Genomic DNA, 22,904 nt, shown 5'->3' on the forward strand with positions numbered 1-22,904 from the left:
ATCTAAAGCGTCAATGTCACACTGAAATGACATCTATGTTGAGTGGATTGATTTTCCTTTGCAAAGAAGTGTGAATAGTTAACCTGAGTGTCTTAACTGCAGCCTGAGTGGAGCTGAGACACTACGTTGAGTCTTTTAAACATTAGAAAATGGCTGCACTCATGTCACAGCTTGTGAGTCACTTGTTTCTTTCTGTTTTTTTTTCTTGTTCCACGCCTACACAGAAAAGCGTTTCATTTTCCACCCTAACCACAGACTTTGCAAAAAGTAAAACAAACTGCAATGTCACTCTGAACAATAATGTGTATTATTTGGCACTGAGAAAATAAGGCGGTGAGGTGCTGGCCATTGATGTATCACATGAGTGATCAGTCAGTGTGCTTCTCCCATCATCCATTACAGCAAAATGCCCAGAGGTACAAAGAATGAGAAGAAAGGCATAAAACTTCAAAAGGTGAATGTTGGATTAAAGGAGATTTCAGGGTGAGAGAAGAGAGTGCTAAAGGTGAGAGAGATAGTGTGAGAGACAGAAATAAAGGGAATGGTGTTGCATAATAAATACTCACAATGAGGCTCTTGTTCATTGACTTTAAATTAATTTAATTGGTCCTGCATGCTTTTTACAATCTGTGCTTTTCTTGTGCATTACAGACAGGAGACTTTAAAGGGATAGTTTGGATTTTTTGAAGTGGGGTTGTATGAGGTACTTAGAGTACTACCTACAGTAGATGGTAGTTGGCACGCCCCAGATTGAAAGGCAAACAAGAGTGCCGCCATGGAAGCTAAGCGATGTACTGCTGTGGACATGGGCAGCAGCAAAATGTATTTTAGCCACCCAAAACAATCTATCAGTTTAAGTTTATTTACATCCACTAAAAGTGCTTGTTTTGCCACAAATGAGCTCAGATTATTTTTTATAAATGTCTGACAACATTATGGAAAGGATCCTTACAGAGGTCAAACTTTTTGTTTGAGTAAGATCCTTTTTATTTATCTAGAAACTACCCAGAAATCACTATAACCCACCAGACTCCATTTAAAAATAAACTTTAATATTAGCATGTATAGAGCCAGATTATTTCAGTCCCTCCAGGATGTTGCGATGTTGCTATTGCAACAGTTAATGCAATTCAGCCAATCCCCATGAATTCTGTGCGACCTTGCAATTTTGTCCAATCACAGCAACTGTACCTCAAATTTGACTGTTTAAAATGGGTAAAATCTCATTTTATTGTAGAGCTGTTTACAGAATTTTAGTTGGCTCTCTCCTCTGTCAGTTTATCGTGAGACTCCTGTTGTAGGACCAGAGCTCTGTGCCTGGGACAGAGCCTTACACTCACAGTGACATGGCTAACTGTTAGCATCACATGGCTAATATTACCTAATGGTTATCAACAGGTTTAACAACAGAGTCCAGCCGTTTTGGTGTCCGTGTGAGATTAACATCTCAGCGTTAGATGTTAACTGCTGCTGTAGGGCTTTGGCCCAAGTGGCAAAATATAACAATATGGGATGACATAATGTTGTACTATGTTAGCTGTTGGTAATGTAATGTTTTAGTTTACTGTTAAACTGTAATACCAGATAATTTCTTGCCAGCCAGCCACCATTGTTTCAACCAGATGCATTTATATTATGTCACCCACCAGCAGGAGCATTTATTGGTGTGTTGTGGCGCTGTACCTTCTGGTAGTGGTAGATTTTCTCCCTCAAGAGCAAAAGCTATCTTTTCTCTGTTTTCTCTGATACTGTAGATCCGTCTTCATAGCCACCAGACTATTTGTCAAAAAATAGTCATTTTACCTTACACAACAGGAGAGTTGCTGGTCTACCACCGCCTCGATTGGTTATTGTGTGACATTGGTGTATCTGAACAAAGCCTTTAAAAGCCAAAGTCAGACAATGACACAAACAAACTTATCAAGGCAGCGGTAGACCAGCAGCTTCTGTGTTCTGTTCCCACAGCTCAACTTCAAATAACACAAACAGTCCCTTTAAATCAAATAGTCTCTCGGTGTGGAGTAAAGGTACAGTACAGTGTGTGTCTGAATATGACACACTTTCTTTGATTCCCAGCAACAAAAGAAACAATCTCGTCTGCCTAATGTGTTTCTGGAGAAGTTGTCAGAAGTGAGAGTTGTTATTTCACCTGCATTGCCTCGTTCCCTTCTTTTGTCATCTTCTCCAGCCACTTGTTAATGCAAAAAATGCAATTTCCAGGAAGCTCACTGTGAATAGAGGAAAATGTAAATGCCAAAAGAGATACCATTCTGAGTAGATTTCTTTTTGTTTTCACAACCTGAGAAATGTATTCAATTTGGTCCAATTGCAGTTCAAATATAACAGAAAAACCCTAACTCTACTCGGGAAGGCTGTTGCTAAAATAGCAAATCTATGGCTCAAAGGCATTACAACCCCAGCTTAGTGCGTACAACATGAGGCCCTGGCATGGACTCTCCTCGCAGCAGATTAGCTGTATCAAACAGCTCCTCAGAGATGGGACTCTGCCAGTTTTTCAGGTTGGCTGACCTTCAACGCTGCACAAATCCAAGATCTACTTTCTGCATAAATCAATTATTAATCATGAAGGTCTTTTAAAAAAATCACCCAGTCTCATCAACTCATTTTTTTGTCTCATCTCATTGAGCAGAGCACACATCACTGAGCCTAATACATCTGTGCCAGAGATGGTTCACCTGAATGAGACTGGACTCGCTCCAGGCAGTAACATGTAAAAACACTCAACAACAAGGGAGAGAACTTTCAGTCTATGTACTGTGTTAGCATGCTGCGGTTACTTTACTGTACCACATCCTGACTCCTTACACAATCATTTAATCACCGTTTCACAGTTCCTCACTCAGTGGGATTTTCATTATCACCTTGATATCATTTCTCAAATCTCCTAGCATGTAAGATCTCTGATAATGGTGATGTAATTTCTTAACACCTTTTAGACAGAGGAGTGAGAATAAGGTTAGTAATCATTGTCTAATCATGCAATGAAAATGTAATTTAGAGCTGTCATAAAACTGCCTGAATGTCAGCCCTAAAGTCATGTCCTTGGGCAATATCAAATTTAACTTTATATTGCTAAAACAAATTACAAACGTTCAGGGGGACTTGTTCCCGCTTGTAAACTGGCTGTACACTGGCAGTGACATCATGGAAAATATGGTCATCACTGTTGAAGCTGAAAAAAAACTGCAAAGCCAAGGTGTTGGTATAAGAATAGGATACTAGACTCCAACATGGCACCTGTTTATAGTGATTAAAGTTGGTCACTCGGCGCATAATTCCTTCCATTTTCTCTTCTCCTAGTTTGCTTGCTGTGCTTTATCTCCTCTTCTGGCCCTGCCAGCCCGACTCATAGACCTTACACTGAGGTGGCGTCACACAAAAACACAGTAATTGACATTGGTTGAAGTTTTCTGTCAACACTTTAACAGACCATTTCAAAGGTGTACTATGCAGAAATTGTAGACTGCTGTTTGTAAACAGTATTGCCAACAAAAGCGAACGTGAGAGCCAATCCCAGATTTACCCTCGTTGACTATATTTGTGTTTTTATAGCGCTGTGTCCACAATTTTTGTATAGCTCCCACTTTCATACCCGTTGCTTGTGGTCTGGCACCCCTGGTTGCTACCATTTTATGAAGTCCCGACCTTACTTTTGTAAGAGTCTGTACCTTGTTAAGTCCAGACAACATACAACTTCTTGCTTAAGGTTAAAGATGAATTGTGGTCATGGTTAAAGGACAACTGTTATGGGGACCTTTTCCTTATTTTCTCTCATATATTAAATTTTCCAATGTCAGATGTTCATATTTCACATGGCCAAAGTTTCAAATAATGAGGTAAACATATTGAAAAGTAATCCCTCAGGCTTCAGACCATTCTGAATACTGTGTTTCTAATGGTTTTTTTTTACATTTAGAACAAGCTGACATCAGTTTGTGATAGATTTCTTTTTATGGTCATCTGCTTCAGGCACGTTCCTGCAAGTGTCTGCATACACTGCTACATGTAGCTACATGCTAATATCAGGGAAACATGTAATCTTGGTTGCCAGCGTTAATTTCTCCTGCAGGGACATGTACGGTTGTTTAGGGTGCCATGCTAGTGTTCCAACGACCAATAATGTTGGAGCCTCAGTAGTCCAAAAAATATCCCATTGGACTGAAAGCCTATTTGTATGACAGCCCATTATCCTGTTAACAAACGCACATTGCTCCAAAGGGCCAACAGGCTGGTGTACAAATGTTTCTCAGACTACTGGGGCTTCGGAATTAGGCTGACAGAATAATGGCTAGTCTCTGTATTTAGAGGCTTTAATTAGTGATTTTTTGATGGTAGAAAGTGTTGCTATACTCCATTATAGTCATTCCAGTGATAGTGCAGAGACAGCTAGGTCCAGAAGACCTGGAAATACAGACCAATCAGAGCAGACTCGGCTTTTTTGGGAGGGGTGCTTAAAGAGGCTAATACGGAGCGTCTCAGACAGAGGGTGAATACAGGTGTTTCAGTACAGACAGTGTGAGAAAATTAAAGTGTTTTTAGACAGCATGTAAACATGTTCAAGTAGAAAACTACAATACAAGTATGTACCTGAAAATGAGCACAACAGGTCCCCTTTAAACTTAAAAAAAACCCCACTGGGGTCATGATTAAAAAGAAACAAACGTTTGCTAGCAGAAGACTGGAAACAAACCACCATCTCTTGTGTCAGAGTCACACACTTTGCCCGCCCAGCCATCACCTCCATCATCCTCTCTTGTGTGGCTGCACCTCTGCGTGGCTACTGACAGATTACAGCCATTGTTTGAATAGACCACAAGGAAAATGTAAACATAGGTTGATTTAATCAGTTAATGTTGATGTTTTTAACCAATGAGCACAGCTTTTAAACTCTGATTTGCCTGTATGAGTCGCGGAGCTCCGTCACTGAACAACACCACTGAAATTTCAAGTGTAATTCCCTTAGAAATAGTTTGCAGCACATACTTTTGTAAAAGCCTCTTTTCATTCTCCATGTACATCATTTATTATCTAAGACTTTGACTGTTCTACAAGATCTCAGTCAGACTCCAGATCTGTCTCAGACTGCAGGGATAACACCTTCTCTCCTCGTCTCTATGGCAACAGCAGTAATAATACAGTACAGGCACATCAAAGAGAATAAAGAAGCACATCAGCAATGCCCAGTACTATTAGTTGACTGTTTTAATCTCTCCTCCCTGCAGTGACAGAAGGAGAAAAGCACTAATTTTTGATGAGTCAAATACATTGGATGGATTAGATTGGGGCTCAGGATGAAATCAAAAGAAAGGTAGCAAATGCTCTGCAGCAGTGAACCTAATGTACCTTCTCTATATATGGCTTTAGACATTAACATCTTCAAAAAGATTTTAAACTTTTCTTTCTCATTTGAAGCACAAAAACAAGCTTTATTTTCAAAGGTCTTACTTTGTATTCATCTGAAAACCTTGCAGTTGGAGAGATTGATTGGCTGTAGTTCTTAAATCCCTCCAGCCAAAGAGCATCGGCCTGCTTCACTCTGCTGAATCTCTCTGTGGCACAGACTTCAAGAAGTCCATGATGCAACAATGTGAAGTAGATTGTGAGAGAGGATCCTATGTTTTCCTTGGCTGACTACATCAATTTGCCAGCTTATTTCATGTTCAGTTCATGTTCAGTTCATGTTCAGTTATACATGAAGTACCTTAGTGTGATGTCAGCTCACAGTATTTGTAGTGAATGTTGTTGCGTTCGCTCAAAGTTTTCAGGTAATTTAAAACCGCAGTCATTCAGGTGTGAGACAGTTGCAAGGCAATATTTTGATTTTTCAACACTCTCTCGAAACTTCTTTTTTTTTTCAGCCTTTTAAAATTTTAAACAACAACAATATTAATTTTCTCTGAATGGCTGAAGGACAGAGTAGATGGAAAATCTAATGTCAAGACTTTAAAACATTAAAGTGCTCTTGGGATATGATATTGCCCATCAGACCTGGACTGCCTCAGGGAGTGCCTTAGGACATCAAAAGTTGGATCGCCTTCATTTCCTGCAGCTCAGTGTTCATAAATCTGAGGCTGTGCTCTTTGGCCCCCTGGACTCCATTTAACTACTCACAAACTTTTACCTTACCTCAAGCCGCATACTACCAACCTTGTTTTCATCCTAAACTCTGCCCTAAAATATAATAAACAGATAAGTGTAGTTGTCAAGTCCAGTTTCTTTTAGCTTTGATCTAAATTAAAACCTCTTCTCTCCCGCCCAGACCTTGAAATAGTCATCTATGTATTCATATCCTCACAGACTGAATACTGCAACTCACTCTACCCCAATACCAGTCTTACCAGTCTTAAAATGCATTGTATTTCCTTAATCTAAAACTAAGGCCTTAAATGGTATTAAATGTCTTAAATAAATCTTTCAAATGTCTCTAAATGCTCAGATATTGGAAATTAGTTTTGTGAATCTTCTTTTTTTGACATTGCCTTGTAAAATCTCAAGATAATTCGTAACATCTGTTTTTTTAAAAGTAATATACTGAATGCCTGCCGCATTGATGTCATGCAGATCAGGAGAGCGTAAAAGACAAAACTCAGATTTTGTTTCTGCCTGGGATGCTCATAGCAGACGATCCACTGCAAAAAGTTTTCCCAAACTATGGGAACTATGGGAATAATGGAACTGTAATCCCACGTGCAGCGTGAGAAACACAAAATCGCCCAGAAAACCCAGCAACAAACACAAAAAAGTCACGTTTTATGTTACAGCAAACATTTGGTTATTGTAAATGTGTGCTTAATTTCATTTAGAGTGGCATTAAAAAGTCTCAGAGTGTTAAATATAACTATTCTTAAGCTGAACCCTGCATCTGTGTCTCACACGTTCAGAATGCTGCTGCTAGGCTGCTCACTGGAACCAGGAAAAGAGCCCACATCACCTCCAACTCCATCTTGCTTCCAGTTCATTACCACATTCATTTCAGGATTCTCCTGTTTGTTTTTAAAGCTCTCAGTGGCCCCCTACATATCCAACCTCCATAGCCTCTGCTTCACCCATCGCTAAAGCTCTCCGTTCCTCTGTCACTGGTCTCCAAGTCATCCCACGAACAAACAGCAAACACAGAGGAGATCGCACTTTTGCGGCCACGGCTCCTAAACTTTGAAACAATCTCCCACTCTCTTAGATCAGCCCCTTCCCTAAGCTCATTTAAAAATCAACTCAAAACCTGCTTTATTGTTAAGCATTTGTATCCGTATGAATTTTCTCCTCTTGTTCTTTTATTTAGTTGACTGTCATTGTTCTGGTTGTATTTATGTTGAGGCACTCGCTGTTTTTACTATGCTTTATTATGCCTCATATATTTTATTGCTCTTTTACTGTTGTGCAGTGCTTTGGTCAACTTCTGTTGTTTTAAATATGCTCTATAAATAACCTAAACTTGAAACTGTTAAGTCAACATGAAATGAGTTTCCTTATTGAAATGAAAATGTCTTCTATGGCAGCATACTACTACAAAACCAGTGTAATGCATAAACATCAAACATTAACGTTAAACATTTTTCTCCTCCTCATCTCTTTCAGGCTGTGTGGTGACGGTGACGGGGCGGCTCACATTCGTCAGTAACAAGTCTATGGAAATCGAAGTGTTGGTGGATGCTTCCTCGCTGGTGGAGATAGGCGTAGACAAATACCGCGCTGTCTCTGCCTTCTTCACCTTCATCTCCCTGGACAAGGACAATAAGCCTCTGCCTGTCCCTCCTCTTAAGGTTGGTACCATCCAGTCTCTGCTCTCTAAAGTCATTAATTCGATCGTATACTGTACATAATTTTTTATGTCCACACAGAGCTAAATTTGCACAGCTCTTACACAGATTGAGAGTCAAACATACTGTAGATTTTTTAATGTGTCCCCCAAGTATGGTGTACCTTAGTTTGCACACTGATTCACTTTACAACCTCGGTTTTTAGTCCTTGAATTTTGTATGGTAAACAAATCAGGCCATGGGTATTTATCATGTCTTTCAGCTGCTTCTGCTTATACCTCTAAAGTCTGTACAACCTTTTCAGATTTGTAAGCGCTGATTAAGATTCAAATGGAAACTTGTCCTTGGACAGCATACTAAATAAAAAAAAACATGATGGAATATAAAATTTACTTTACAGAGCAAGAAATTATTTATACAAGCTATCAAAATCGTAGTATCAATAATTTGCAGTGACACTTTATGCCAATACGAGTGTTGGATTTCTTATCCCAATTTAGATGTAAGATGTCTGTTATCTCTTCACTTCTTGCTTAGTCATGTGATCATATGTTTCTCTGTTTTTGCCCTGTTAGTTACATTCCCCCACTCAGTGACTACATTTACATGAACAAAATATAACTTACATATATATATTTTTGCCCTTACTCTGAAAAAGATGTTTACATGCCTAATGAAAATGAATAAATCACTAACATCCTGTTTACATGCAGCCGTGCATACTCCAATTAACGCACCCTAACGTGTTGTTTATCATGTCAAAATATGGAAAAGTGGGCTGAAGCCTCCCGTGCCATTTCACGTCGTTGTGTCAAAACAGGATTTTCTCAAAGTTTCCCTTTGGTGGCTCCAACCACCTACTTGAAAAAATCGGCGATACTACTGCATATCCAAAAACCTGTTGATATCCAAGTCTTTCATTATGTTTAAAAGTAGGCGTGTTACTCCTCTCGACTGGAAATGTGGGCTTTTCCTTTGGGCACGTATCTCTACCTTAGCCTTACAAACTGTTGTGTACTGTGCACAGAGCTGATTGTTAACAGGCAAGATGCCATGTGTCACAAACTGTGGTTAAAACCCCCATTAAGACGCATATTTAGAATGCACTGTGTACATGACCAAAGAATGCTTCTTAAATCAGAGTAATACCAGCATATCCCACATTTCTTAATTGGAAAATGTTACATTTGGAAAAAAAAGCCTAATTTGGAATATCCAAACACAATATGCTGTCTACATAACCCGTATCAACTTCACAGTACTGTCAAATTCAGAATAAAGTGGAATAAGATTGTGCATGTAAATGCAGTCAGCAACACTTGTGACTTTTGGAAAGCTCACAGCATGATAGACACTATCTTTATTTGGCAGTTTTACATATCAGTGTCTTTCCATTGCATTTAATATTTTCCCCATGTCTGCTCATTAACCTTAAGCACTGCGGGCTGAATACTAATATCTCCACAACATCCCTGGACATCTGTGTCGGGCTGACTCAGCACTTACTGTCAGGATGTAAAGTGTGCATGTTTACCTGCAGACAGGAGAGAAACGCCTGCTGTTTGTTCTGGCTTGGCAGTACGCGATGATCCAAACCCTGTTTATATGCAAACACTGAACGTGCAGGCCATCTGTTTAACTCAGCACATTTAAATTATTTCCTGGCGCCTTTCACACACCCTGATTGTTGCTGTGATGATCCCTTTAAAACTCATCCAACTATTGTGCCAGATGAAGTGGGATTTAGACAACAGAGAAGCCATTAAAATCACATTCAAAGCACTAAATAAAGCATTTAGAGGACCGCGGTGAGTTTAAACATTTATTTAATCTTAATGATAAAGATCATCGCTCCATATTCTGTGACTCAGCAATATATATTCTGTTTTCTTTGGACTGATTTCTTGACTTGCTGAATGGCTGTTGTACCGCACCTATGTACATATATAAACCAGCTTCTTGATAACTGTAGTAATGAGAGCACTGATGTTGATTTTTAATCAAGCACAGTCCTTGATAACATTGGCTGAGTGGGCAGCTTCAAAATTTGAAAAACTCACAGCAGGTCATTGTTCTCTCGAGTGCACACTTGTACAAAATTCAGAGAGTTTTCACCTGAGCTAATCATTAAACTTTAAGTATGTGCAGAGTTCTGAGTAAGGCAGGAAAATGTGTTCAAAGTAAAAACCAAGCAGCAATATTTGAGGTAACAGAGGTCAAGCACAAAACTGTACTCTTGGTTAAGCTGCATCTATCCTCTTAACTAAACCAAAATAATGAACCAAAGCATGTAGAAATTATTTGATATAATATTTAAATTACATAGTCACCAGTGTTGCAGTCAAGACCCCCTAGACCGAGACAAGACCAAGACTTTGAGGGCTTGGGACCGAGTCAATACTGTACCAGACTGTTGTGAGTCCCACACTGCATGATGCTATTATGATAAAATGTGGAACATGCACACCTTTGGCACTCCTCAAATTACCCTGAAAGATCCACATTCCCATGAAAACACCCACAGAAAACAAATGAAAATTCTTCCTCATTCACTTCTTTTGTTCTCATACTATGTGTGTACGTATAAATGTAACACAAGAAATGTCTTGATAAAAATATCAAAAAGCATTGCAGAGCTGAATTTTATGTGTGGGAATCTTCCTTTGTTTTCTATGGGCAAACACTAAGAGTTGAAATCATCTTGACCATCTTTATTCAACACTCCTTTTTAGTGATATCCCTGCATATCCTCTTTGTCCTGGAGTGAGACAAGACCAAGTGAAATTGTGGCTGAGTCAGAAACATGACCGATACATTCAAAAAGTGGTCCGGAGACTTTGGTCTCGGGACCAAAACCATTCTCAAGTACTACGACACTATGTCTAACTCAGCCTTTAATCTTAAGATAAAAGAGGTGCGTAACCACATGTTCCTCCTTGTTTCAAGTAACACAAGTGTGTAATAAGAGATTTTTCATGAAGAAAGCCAAGCTTGGCAGTGTGGATAAGAGTGAGGCGTGGAAAATGGTTGTTATAGGCGTGCCGCCAAGTGCTACATTAACCCCTCTCGTTATAAACATTCACACACTTAAAGGTGCAGCATCAGCCTTTAACACCATGACAGGTCTATTTGAAAACAGACTTCTCTCCTTCTGCCCCTGCCAGACAGAAATGTGCATCAAATGTGCGCCTCAAATGGTCGGCCTTTTCAAAAGCGCCCGTCAGTCTCCCCATTTCCATTTCACAAAACCTCGCGTTCGGTTGGCTCCATTGTCTGCCTCGCTCCATGCATTCATTACCTGGTTTTCCATCTTGCACAGGCTTTTGTTTTAGTGGCAGGGAATTGCAGCGATGATTAGAGTCATTGTAATTTCACCTCAGTTTTATGAAAAGAGAAGCTAAAAAAAAAAATCTCCTGGTGATTTTAATAATTCATCCTCAACACTATAAATGGAAATCTAAATGGAGGAAGGGCTGCCAGGGCTCTGATGTAGCATGTCAGATAAACAAGGGCAGCAATAGAGAAATGTGCATGTATGCATGAAAATGTTGGATAGAGACACAATATGGCCAGACTGTATGTGTTTGTGTGTAAGACAAATAAAGCTCCAGTGCATGTAGGTTTGTGTGAGACACAGCGGGCTTTGCGTGTGGAGGTGCACGTGCTTGAACAGATCACTGAGCAAGAATGCGTGTGTGTTTATTTGTATGAGCAAGAGAAGGGGGACAAGGCTCAATCAGGGCTATTTCTGTCTTTATCACTATTTACTGAGGGATTAAAGACGGGATGAGAGGGACTCAAAAGAAGGGAGTGCCCATCCAAACTCTATTGACGGCAGTAAACCTATTCATAGATGTCAGTCCCTTGGTATATTTAATAAGGTTTAACACGTCAACCCAATTAACACCTGAATTTCCCCTAACGGTGGAGATGGGACTGTGGGGGATGAAAATGCAATGATGGCATTAATCAGCCCAGTGGGCTTGATAATACAGAGTTGAGCAAGGCACAACAAACATGTGGCCTCCCCGTCCCTCCATTTTATTTCCCCTGGGGCCACTACCACCATCTATCATTCTAAATAGTCCTATCAAATAGCATTTATACATGTGCCTGTTATGATAACAGATTTTTCCCCAGCAACTGTCAGTGTAAGTACTCCTGCACATAGCCATCCATAAATCCCAAATTTGACATTTTTATGTCTCCATGCTGGCGATAGCCGTGGCCGGAGGCATTTTGTTTTTTCAGGTTGTCTGTCCATCAGTCCCATTCTTATGAACGCTATATCTCAACAACGCCTTGAGGGAATTTCTTCAAATTTGGCTCAAACATCGACTTGGAATCAAGAATGGACTAATTCAATTTTAGGGGTCATAAGTCAAAGGTCAAGGTCATTGTGACCTCATCTGTCTCATTCTCATGAACATGATATCTCAATAACACCTGGAGGGAATCTGTCAAATTTGTCTCAAACATCTACTTGGAATCAAGAATGAACTATTTAGAATTTGGTGTCCAAAGGTCAAAGGACACTGCGACCTTTGTCCGTGTCATTTCTTGAACATGATATCTCAACAACGCCTTGAGGGACTTTCCTCAGATTTGACACACACGTACTTGGACTCGAGAATGAACTGATTAGAATTTTGTGGTTGAAGGACAAAGTTCAAAGTCACTGTGACCTCTTTTTTGTGACAAAATTCAGGAATTCATATGCTAATTATGACAAAATTTCACATAAATGACTAATAGGATAAAATAATAAAATGAGGACATTTTATATCCAAAAGGTCAAAGGTCAGCTTCACTGTGACATCATAATGTTCTGCATTAAACAGTTTTCTGGCCTTTGCTCAGCATCTTAACTTAGGAACAAAAGGGGAGATATTTGGTCAGATACTGAATTGGTAACTCTACTCTTGGGTGTCCACCTTAAAATTCAGCTGTGATTGTATAGGTCCTCTATGCTGCCTGGGGGAAGATGTGTTTGAAGCATCCATGTTGTCACAGACATGGATGTCAGCTATACCTGCAATTTGACTGGTTCGCAGAGGCATACAACCGCAAGGCAGTAATTCCAGTTCCACTTCAGTTTTTGTATGGATTAAACATTTGAGATAAAACAAGCTAATTAGTGGGCTTTAGAGATGCTGCTAGCAGTGTTGATTTTAGTAGTTATTTTAGATTAAGTCTTAATCTTAGCCTTTAGACTAAAATGCTTATTAGATTTTAATTTTTTATTTTAGTCATTTTTTTATGCTTTATAGTTTAATCTAGTTTTAGTCAACAACAATTCAAAAACATTTTATTTGACAAAAACTCATCACATTTTAGTCAACTTTAAGTCATAACATTTAGTCAGAATGTTTTCTTTTCTCTATCAACTAATCTAATTATGCTAATTTAGGTATCAGAAATAAGAATCAAGGTGACAGGTTGCATAAACATTTCATTCAGACTTTTTTTTCTACACACTTACAAACTTGTATTTCTCCAGCAGAATTTTTGACAGGTTTAAGTGATGATTTACAGGCACACACTTAAATATCATTGTTTGAAAGGCTCAACATCTCTCTATTTATGGTCTAAAAAACTTTGAGACCATTACTAACTAATATGAGACAACTAGGATTTGTACCCAGGTTCATTGTAAACTCTGAATGAAACTTTCAGCTCTGTCAGAGAAAACTCCGCTGGGTTCAAGCTGTTTACATACAGCACAGCTACACTCAAAGATAGCCGAGAACTCCTACCTGCCTGTCAAACAGCAATCAAACTATGGAGCTCCTCAAGACAGTCTGGATCTCAGTGGAGTCCTGTGGGGATCAACAGTGCAGTGGCTGCTTGCTCTGCTGCGGATCACCAGCTAACAAGTGGAGCTAGCTGCTAACCGCCACCGCTGCAACTCTAGTTCACTGCTAACATTTTTAACCCGTCTCATTTTCTTGACGAGAATGAATCATACATTTTTTTGTAGTTTTAATTATCAATCTGTTTTAGCTATTTGCAGATTGTCAATAACATTGACATTGACAAATATTTTCCATCATAGTTTTTGTTAATGAGTAGTCAGATTTTGTTACCTTTGGACATGGCCAGGCTAGCTGTTTCCATTCTTTATGACAAGCTCACTGTGGCTTCATATTTACCAGACAGACAGGAGAGTGGTATCAGTCTTCTTATCTGACCCTTGGCGAGAATTAAAATAATCTCATTTCCCAAAGTGCTTAACTATTCCTTCAAAGATCATCCTAAGTTATCTTGTATGATTTCTAAAAATAGATCTGCCCTTATGCTCTCTGTGCTGCCTGATCTAACTTATCCACAAAAATGCCATCCCTCTTCTTCATTTCGTCTTCATCTGGTTGTATTCTAACACCGCATGTATTTATACTACCATTTGTTGCGGGTGCTTATTCTTTGCCCAGGTCTGATTGTAGTGAGGAGGGTTTTCAACATGTGCCTCGGTGCACTGTGACTTTGACATATTGATTATCTGTCATGTTACCCATATTTGTACTTAAAGACATTGATCTTATCTTCAGTACGGATCAGGTTAAGTCTCCTGCTCCTCATCTTTTTTAAAGGGGCTCCATACAACATTCAGAGCATATCTATGATTCAGAGTCTGATTCAGGTTGTCTGTGACGATTCTCACTGTGGAGGTGGCTGAGCTGTCGGCTGGCGGCTAATGGTGCTAAAAGAAGTGCTAAAAACAGCAACAGTGCTGACAGAGCTAACAGTGTTAACCTGGGGGGGCCACACGGTGGGCTCTACACTTCCGTGACGATGCCATCCAGATATCAGCAGTAACCATCATACGACAGCTGTATGATGGTGTAGCCCCACTATATGGGACCATTTCGCATAAACTGGCATCCACCCTGCCCTGCCGGTCTCTTGTGGCTTGTGGTGGCGAAAAGGCCCAGAAATACTTGACCCTTAAGGTCAATTATGAAGCAAAACATGTTTATTAAAAATTGAGCAACCCTTAATGGTCTCACTCTGGGGAGAAGTCTTAGAGCAGAGTGACCTGGAAAACATTTTGGTTGGGAAATGGATGTCGTTGGCAGAACAAAGTGTGGTAGAACGCCAAGTAAGATGAAGATATGCGTGAGTTCTGGGAACGGCAGGAAATCACACACATACACACACGGAAAGTTAGGTATGATGTTTATCTGAGGAGGAGTATAAGAGTGTTCGGTGACGGGGCTGTCTTATTGTTGCTGTATGTGAAGTTTGTATCTGTGTGTTCAATAAAATCTGGTAAAGGCTGCAGACTCCTTCTGCAGGCTGCAGCCAGATTAGCTATCTTTATGTGAGCGCTGTTAGAATTTTTCAAATTGTCACTCCCTCTCTTCACACCGCCAGCTTGGTCTGCATCCCAGGCATACCAGCATGCTTTGTGCAGCAAATCAGTCGCTGACAATACACAGTAAATGTCGGCCTTCTGGTCACACAAAGCTGGGCCGCACTGTGACAGTGCATGCCCACTATACACGGCCAATTTGCATAAACTCTCGGCGGCCCTGCCTTGCCGTCAGCATTTCCTGGTTGTACACAGAGCTGTTTAGAAAGTCGCCAGTGCTGAAGCTTGATTGGCTGTGATGATGTGATCATCGTTTGAATCTTTGTTACGCCTTCTTGTCACACCGCCAGCGTGGTCCGCATCACAGGGATGTGTGCAGTGTATCAGATGTTTCCCATACACAATGAATGGAAGCAAATTTCTGATTTCGTATAGTGGGGCTGCACCCTGGGAGTTGCGCAGGGCGCCAGGGATAAGCTTCCCAGTGGGATACATACACAGGACTCACACGGGACTAGCATGCAGACGCAGCTGGGCCGTCTACCACAACACACAACAGAGAAGCTCAGATTACACAGAGAGAGAGAGCATAATTTCAGTTGCTATTACTCCACTATATCTTCACAAAGCAATAGTTATTTGCCCCTATATTAATGCTGTAAATGTTACATACAGCACCTTTCAAATATTTATATTGTCACTGAATATCTTTTCTCTCACTGAGTCCTGTTCAACTGAACACTAAAAACACATATTTCAAACCTTCCTTAATGAAATTTTCATGACATTGTGGCAGATTTTGCTCCAGTTGTGTTCTATAAATAGCCTGATCGAAAGGACAGCTTGTGCTATTTTTGACTGCAGGTGCTTTTCCCCCTCACTCTCTCATCCTCGCTTTCTCTTGAGTGAGCTCGTTGCGTTTACTATTTTTAGATTTTCCCATTTTAGCTCAGCAGGGGGTTAGGGACTCTGTGTGTGTGTGTGTGTCTGTGTGTGTGTGGGTGTGTGTGTGTGTGGGGGGGGGGGTGTGTGTAGGAGGGGGTTGTAGATGGGCTGTCACCATTGTAGCACGCTGTGGGTAATGCTGAAGTGGGGAAAGAGGACAGCATGAACAGAAGGGAGGATATCAGGGGGATGCCTCTCCTCTCTGCAGCAGTACCCTTGAAGAGTACTGAAGTATTGTGCACACTGGGCTTAGCATAGGAATAATTGAAAATGCCCGGAAGCACCTTTGACCAGCGTATGTCTTTGTATTCATGATGATTTTAATGGGGAAGCAGTCGCCTCAAGGTTAGAAAAACTGGCTTGTTATCAGAAGGTCAGCACTTTGAATCCTCAGCCAGTGGCCAGTGCATACTGAATACCAGCTGGTGGGGGAAGGATGTGGTTGTACGGTGGCAGAGCCCGAGTGTGGATGTGTGCTACAGTGTGAATGAAAAAAACGTGTGCACAATCAGCAGTCCTTTTGCAGAGGCATAAAGGTTAAGATGTATAATAACTGAATTAATTCTTGGTGAACACACCGATGGTTTGGTCCTCCTTACATCTTGCTTTCTCTTCATTCCTCTTACTTTTTTTTCAGTGTTTCATCGTATCTCTCCTTCCTGCCTTCCTCTGTTCCATCTCTCCCTTCCTCTCCCACTCCTTCTGCCTCTATTCATCTTTCCTACCCTGCCTATTTTCCTTCCATCCCTCTTTTACCTTCATTTCTTCATCTCGCCCTCCTTCTCTTCTCCTCCATCTCCCTCCCTCTTCTCTCTGGCAGAGACTCAGCTGGCCTCCCGTGACACGAAAACAAGCCCGGTTGTCATGGCAACCCCCTGTAGTCCACATGAAGTGATGCACGTTTATTTTTAGATGCCTCCCATTCAAGACAATCAGCAACGGGTTAACGGGTACACTTGTGCCATGCAGAGTTGCAGATATTTCTGACTCTGTGGCAATCCAAGGCAAAGCACACAGAGCATACCAACCTTTGTTCTTACTGTGCCTTGGTCTATGAGTCTGTAAAGGATGGTTAATTAGGAATAGCAGGAGTTTTTAATAATATCTTATCTGTGAATATGTACAGAAGCCTATAATGTTCTCTATTCATAGCCAAAAGTAATTTACAGCCAGGTCTCGGTCAAGTTTGGTGAGTTCTTGTGAAGAACAAAATGGCATGATCCATCTATATTTGGTATTTTCAGTCTCATCCAGTTCTATGTCTGTTTTTAATTTCTGACATGTCCTATATTGACCTTCAGCAGTGCCAGAGAAGGAGCAGCGAAGTGTTACTTTTAATTAATGGTGGTTTTATAACACAAAGTTCAGTACAAGCATAAGTACTTCTGAAATTCTTCAGTATTATTTGTAATGTGAAAAGCAAAAGCTACAGCTCACTGTCTATTGTGTTTTAACACTGCAAACAGGTGCACTTCCATCCTACTGCATTTTCAATTTGTGCATAAAAAACTGTGTAGAAATGTTAAAAAACAAACCTCAAAATATCACAAAAAAGGAAACATTTTTACTCTTGGGGGAGGTGGAAAACTTGGTGTATCAATGTAAGATAAATGCGTCTAAGTGCATTGGAGACAGGTCTTGTCTTGGAGGCTTTTAATGTGTACGTTTGCACACAGGGCTGTCACCTGAACTCCTCCAAGAGCATTATTAGTTCCTTAAACTCTCTTCTTCCATTGTCCAGTGTACTCTCTGTAATTTTACAATTACCATTTTCCTTGGTTTGAGGTCTGACTGGCGCTCTTTTGATGACATCATCTCGATACGCCCTCTGCAGTGTCACCTGACTGGAGAATAAGTAGCACCTACTGCTTTTCTTGATGAACCAACTTCCAATATACGCATAACAGTAGTAGATCAAAAATTCACATTTTCTTTTGCTGATTCTCTAAAAATTTGGTTGAAAATTGTGCAACATTTGGATAAAAACTCATGGTTCGTTCCTTTAATCACTGCCGAACATTTCCCAAAGCAAGCAAAAGTAATATGTATATTGTCAGATGAGTTTTTCGATGTTAGGATTGGGGTCCATCCATTTTTTTGAAAATCGGTTTTGGACTTCAAACTTGCTTGAGCTAAGTGATTTAGCTCAGTGAATATCTTGTTTTATTTTACTCAGCTAGTTACCTCATATTACAGTTGAAAGCTCAAACTCATTCGACAACTCCTCTGCTGGCTTATTGTGCTTCCATTTCATGCTTTGCATTCATGACAGACAATATGTTGTAAGAAGAAAAACAAAGCAATGACACACCACTACACAAATAATAATAACCACCCGTTGTAGATCATGGTATCACTTATGTAACACGGCTGTTTCTGAAACTGTGATGAGGCTCAGATTATTGAGGAATTTTGGATGAATACTTTACAAACAGTAATACAGACAGAAAAAAACTGACAGCATAAAATATTCATCACGACTGAACAGATGGATCCACAGACAGAGGTCCTCTGAGCATTCAGGAAAAGCCAGCGTGGAGTATTTGAAAGGATTCGTTTTATGATGACAAATAAAACACCTTTCAGCATTTTCTAAAATGTCATCCTTTGTGTATGAGTGTATCTCTCTTCCTGTCACACATAAACATATGGCTTAGTATCCACGCTCATGCTGGCCAAGATGACTGCTGCTTCTCTTGAGCTGGTTGCTTACATCTTAGTGCTACTTTTGAGACGTTGGCATTTGGCAGTGCCACTGATGCCCAGTGCCCACTTTAATAACAGCTCGTGTGAGCACAAAGAAACCCCTCTGGCATTTTGCTGGCATTGTATGGGCCGTTCCTTTTACAAACCTGTCCCTGTTCCAAGCTTATACAATTTGTCACACTCCATTCAACCGTCTAACTAATGGACAACTGGTAAGCCAGGTGAAACAGCTGTTTTTCTTGGCCATTTGACCCAATCAGCCAAGACTCTGACTTTGTCTTGGTGCCCAGTGGCCGACATTCAAATTGATAATTTCATGTGCTCCAGTGTGAGCCATTGCTGATAATCACTGATTTTTTTTATTTTTTTGTAACAAGTGTGTTTTTATCAACCAAGATTGTAGCATAGCTCTAGAGATGTCATCTCACTTTTGGATAGATTGACATGAAATGTAGACATCCATAGCTCCCATGTGATGTATCCTAATTCAATGATCCTCTGACCTTTCACATTTGGGGATTTGAGTTAAGAAGTCTCAGCAGCTACTGAATGAGTTGCCATGAACTTTGGTTCAGACATTCACAACGTTGGTGATCCCTTAGCTTTTCATCCAGTGCCATCATCACTTTGTGTTTACTGCTGATTAGCAAGTGTTTGCGTGCTAATCTAAGATACTGAACATGGTAAACATTATGCATGATCTACATTTTAATGTAAGGACCGAGAGCAAATTACCATGCTGATGTTAGCATTTAGTTCAAAGCATCATTGTGCCGATGTGCCGTCTCAGAGCCGCTAACATGGCTGTAGACTCTTGTCTTCTTCAAAGAGGAGCCATTGTGTTTTGTACAGCGTGGGCCGTCATCCTTACCATGTGAATATGAACTGTGACACATACAGTCTCCCTGATTGCAAAGAACGATTGTAAATGCACAGACACTATAAAACAAGCATGGCTGCTTTTGCAACATTGATAGGTTCTGCATCAGAGAGTCATCAGTGGTGGCTGATGATCCTGCATAATCATAGTTATTAGACTGGAGCCACTGTGGGAATACCAATTATGTTGGGACACCAAAAGGACATTTTGAGCCTAGCATTGAATTGTCTCATTGAGTAATGCAAATGTGATGCGCATGAGCATTAACATATGCATGCACACGTGCAACCCAGCAGGAATGCACACAAGGTGTAAGTAGGACAAATAATGTGCACACATAAGCATACAGGTGGACAAAAAAAGTAGAAACACCAGCATTAAGGCTTTTTGGAGGTGATAGCTCTGATGTTCACTTTCAGTAGAACATCATCTATCTCCTACTGTTACTATAAAAGAGTGAGGAAACCGTTTTAAAATGTTAGCAATCTTTACACTTAGTAAAAATTAAACATTTACTTTGCATTATGCTTAAACCAGCATTAGAATTTGTATAGACAGATTAAGTCACCCCATGATTCAAGTCACATCACCTCATGAGCATTTCTTCTTTTCAGACTGGACTGTTCTCCGCCAGTAACCGAAAGTACAGTTTCTTGGAATGAAAAAAAGAACTGGAACATTTTGGTCTCTTGTTAGTTTTAGTTGGCCAGGTGAGATAAGACTGATATAATTTTAACAGGTGGCAGCAGAAAAACAGCACCTGGAAAATATCTTCTTGGAAAGCTGTTCATTCTGAGTGAAAATGCATTTTGATTCAGTCACAAGAAACAACGCCAAAACCAAGGAGCGTAGGAGAAATCATCATCCAAGTTTCAGTTAATAACAGACTACTGATTCCAATGTATTAACAGTCAAAGGCCCACACACCAAACCAACATCAAAGGATTAATGGCTACATAGGCCAGCTGTTGTGTCACCTCATGTCGCCTGTGTCTCGGCCAAAAGTTGCGCTTGAACACACTGCAAAGACTACAGCCAACAGCCAACCAGCACGTTCCTTCTGCGTTTGCATGAGAGGAAATAATTCTCCATAGCAGCAGGTGGAGGTAGTCTGTATTTGTCATTTAAAATGGAAATCGGGAGACTGACAGGACTGATTCAAGACTCGAGTTAGTCAGTTAGCACATTAGCACCACAGCCCGATGGTGAAAGAACAAAGGATATAGTTATCACACGCCAGCGAACAATACTATGATTACGAACTGTTTCTGCTAAAGAGCTCAATAGCTAAAAATAAAATCATCTTACCTTAGATAACATGTTTGTTTAGGTCTGCTGTCCTCTTTACTTAAGTCGTTTGTTTGCTCTTTTTGTGCACTCACCTTAACAGCCAATCAGAGTGATTTTTTGTCGGCTAGTGCCAAGGAGGTGTTGTGACAGTTCAACTTAGGATCCAAATGCAAACACAATAAGGAAACTGAATAGTTAACGGCAGTTTATTGTAATTAGAAGATGTGGAGCTGAAGACTTGACTGAAATGATGGCTGAGGTGGGCAGGGAATGGCAAAGCAGAACAAGCAGAGGAGCTGTGGTCCAAATCCGGAGGCAGAACACGAGAACGAGGCTGAACATGGAGGGTTATGGTTGAAGCAGGCATGGTGAACCGCAGAGGAGACTGAATGATTTGGCATACCCTATAGACTGAAAACAAACATGAGACACTATGAAGGGGAAAAGTTTTCTCCTGCCAGAATCATCTGTTTCTTTTGCTTTGGTCAGAAACTTTAGAGGATCATATCTCATGCTGTTATTAACTGCCATTCTTCATTAGCAGTAGTCAGGTGTACACTTCCTTTTTAATTGGCGTGTTCATTAAACCATCTCAAGCTGCGGCTGACTATGATTTTAAAAGTGTAATTAAATAATGGTTAAGTTCTCAGGGGGCTGAATGATGGGGGGATATGAGTAGTTTGAAGGAGATAAACAATCAGAATAAAAGTTACAACTAGCCTGAAGACAGTGTCAGTAAATATGCCATACACATCTAAATGCCTGCACTTTAATACCATGTGGACTTGTGCCTAGACAGTATGTGTATTAGTTTGTATATACCCAGATAAGCCAATACATTGAAACCACTAACTGATGAAGTGAATAGCATCATCTTGTTACAATGCAATGTTCTGCTGTGAAACCTTGGGTTCTGGCTACCTGACACACCCCACCCACCCAAACACTGATGCAGACCAAGTACCCTCCTCATGGCAATGGCACTCTCTGATGGTAGTGGCCCCACCAGCAGGACAATGCACCATGCCACACCATAAAAACCTCTTAGAAAAGGCCCGACGAACGCGACAAAGAGCTCAAGGCATCTGCAGTTCGGCAGATTCCAATCCAATTGAGCATCCGTGGGACGTGCTGGTATCCTACCCCACAACACACAGGACTAAATGGATCTGCCGCCAACGCCCCGGTGGCAGACACCACAGGACACTGCCCAGAGGTCCTGTGTCAATGCCACAACAGGTCAGTGCCAAGTCTGATCCAAGAAGGCCCCATGTCCTATGAATACTCAATCAGATTTGGATCAAGGGGATTTCAAGGCCAGGTTGACGCCTTGAGCGTCACGTTCCTCAGGCCATTCCTGCTTAGTTTATATGGTGTAGCAGCACGGTGAGGTGGGGTACGTGGTCTGTAGTGTGTTTGGGTGGAGCACATCAAGTTGCATCCACATGAATGTTTGGACCTAAGGTTTCCCACCAGAACATTGCATTGTAATGAAATGATCAATGTTATTCACTTCACCAGTGAGTGGTTTATATGTTTTGGCTCATCAGCGTATATTTGGGTGGCATCTCTATGGCTGTGCGTGCATACTCTTAATCTACATTCCTGAATTTGCCCTCTGTCAACTCATTATACCCTAACACCTGGGGCTTTTAATCAGTGCTGCCTCTAAAGCTTCATGTACACACACAGAATTAAATGTTAAATTGTTCACTCTTTACCATTTTGTAGCTACTCTAACAGCTGCCTCTGGAACATTTTGTTGCTTCGTATTGCTGTTTTTTTTTGTTGTTGTTTTTTTGGAAGACTGCAGAGAGACCCAACAGACCAATAATTATTTTATCTTCATTACTTTTCACAGATTCCCCCTTAAAACAAGTTGTCTCACCAACTGGCCATTTTTTGTTTTATTTAGCTGTGGTTGCAGGGCATGCAGTCCCTCTGAACTATTTTTGGGCTTGTAATGAAATCATTTTAAACCAGTGTTCTGTGC

The 22,904-nt window shown here is 40.6% G+C and overlaps 1 protein-coding gene across 4 annotated transcripts in view; it reads left to right on the forward strand.

Annotated features, from left to right (window-relative positions):
- Positions 1-22,904, forward strand: part of acot7 (acyl-CoA thioesterase 7) — an 82,742-nt gene that overhangs the window by 55,906 nt on the left and 3,932 nt on the right. For all 4 annotated transcript variants that reach the window (XM_050064141.1, XM_050064142.1, XM_050064138.1 and 1 more), the window contains one exon: positions 7,597-7,781. In XM_050064141.1, coding sequence (XP_049920098.1) covers positions 7,597-7,781 — 185 coding nt within the window. The remainder of the gene's footprint in view (positions 1-7,596; positions 7,782-22,904) is intronic.

Source organism: Epinephelus moara, chromosome 16 (assembly GCF_006386435.1).
Source record: "Epinephelus moara isolate mb chromosome 16, YSFRI_EMoa_1.0, whole genome shotgun sequence".
Taxonomy (NCBI): Eukaryota; Metazoa; Chordata; class Actinopteri; order Perciformes; family Serranidae; genus Epinephelus; species Epinephelus moara.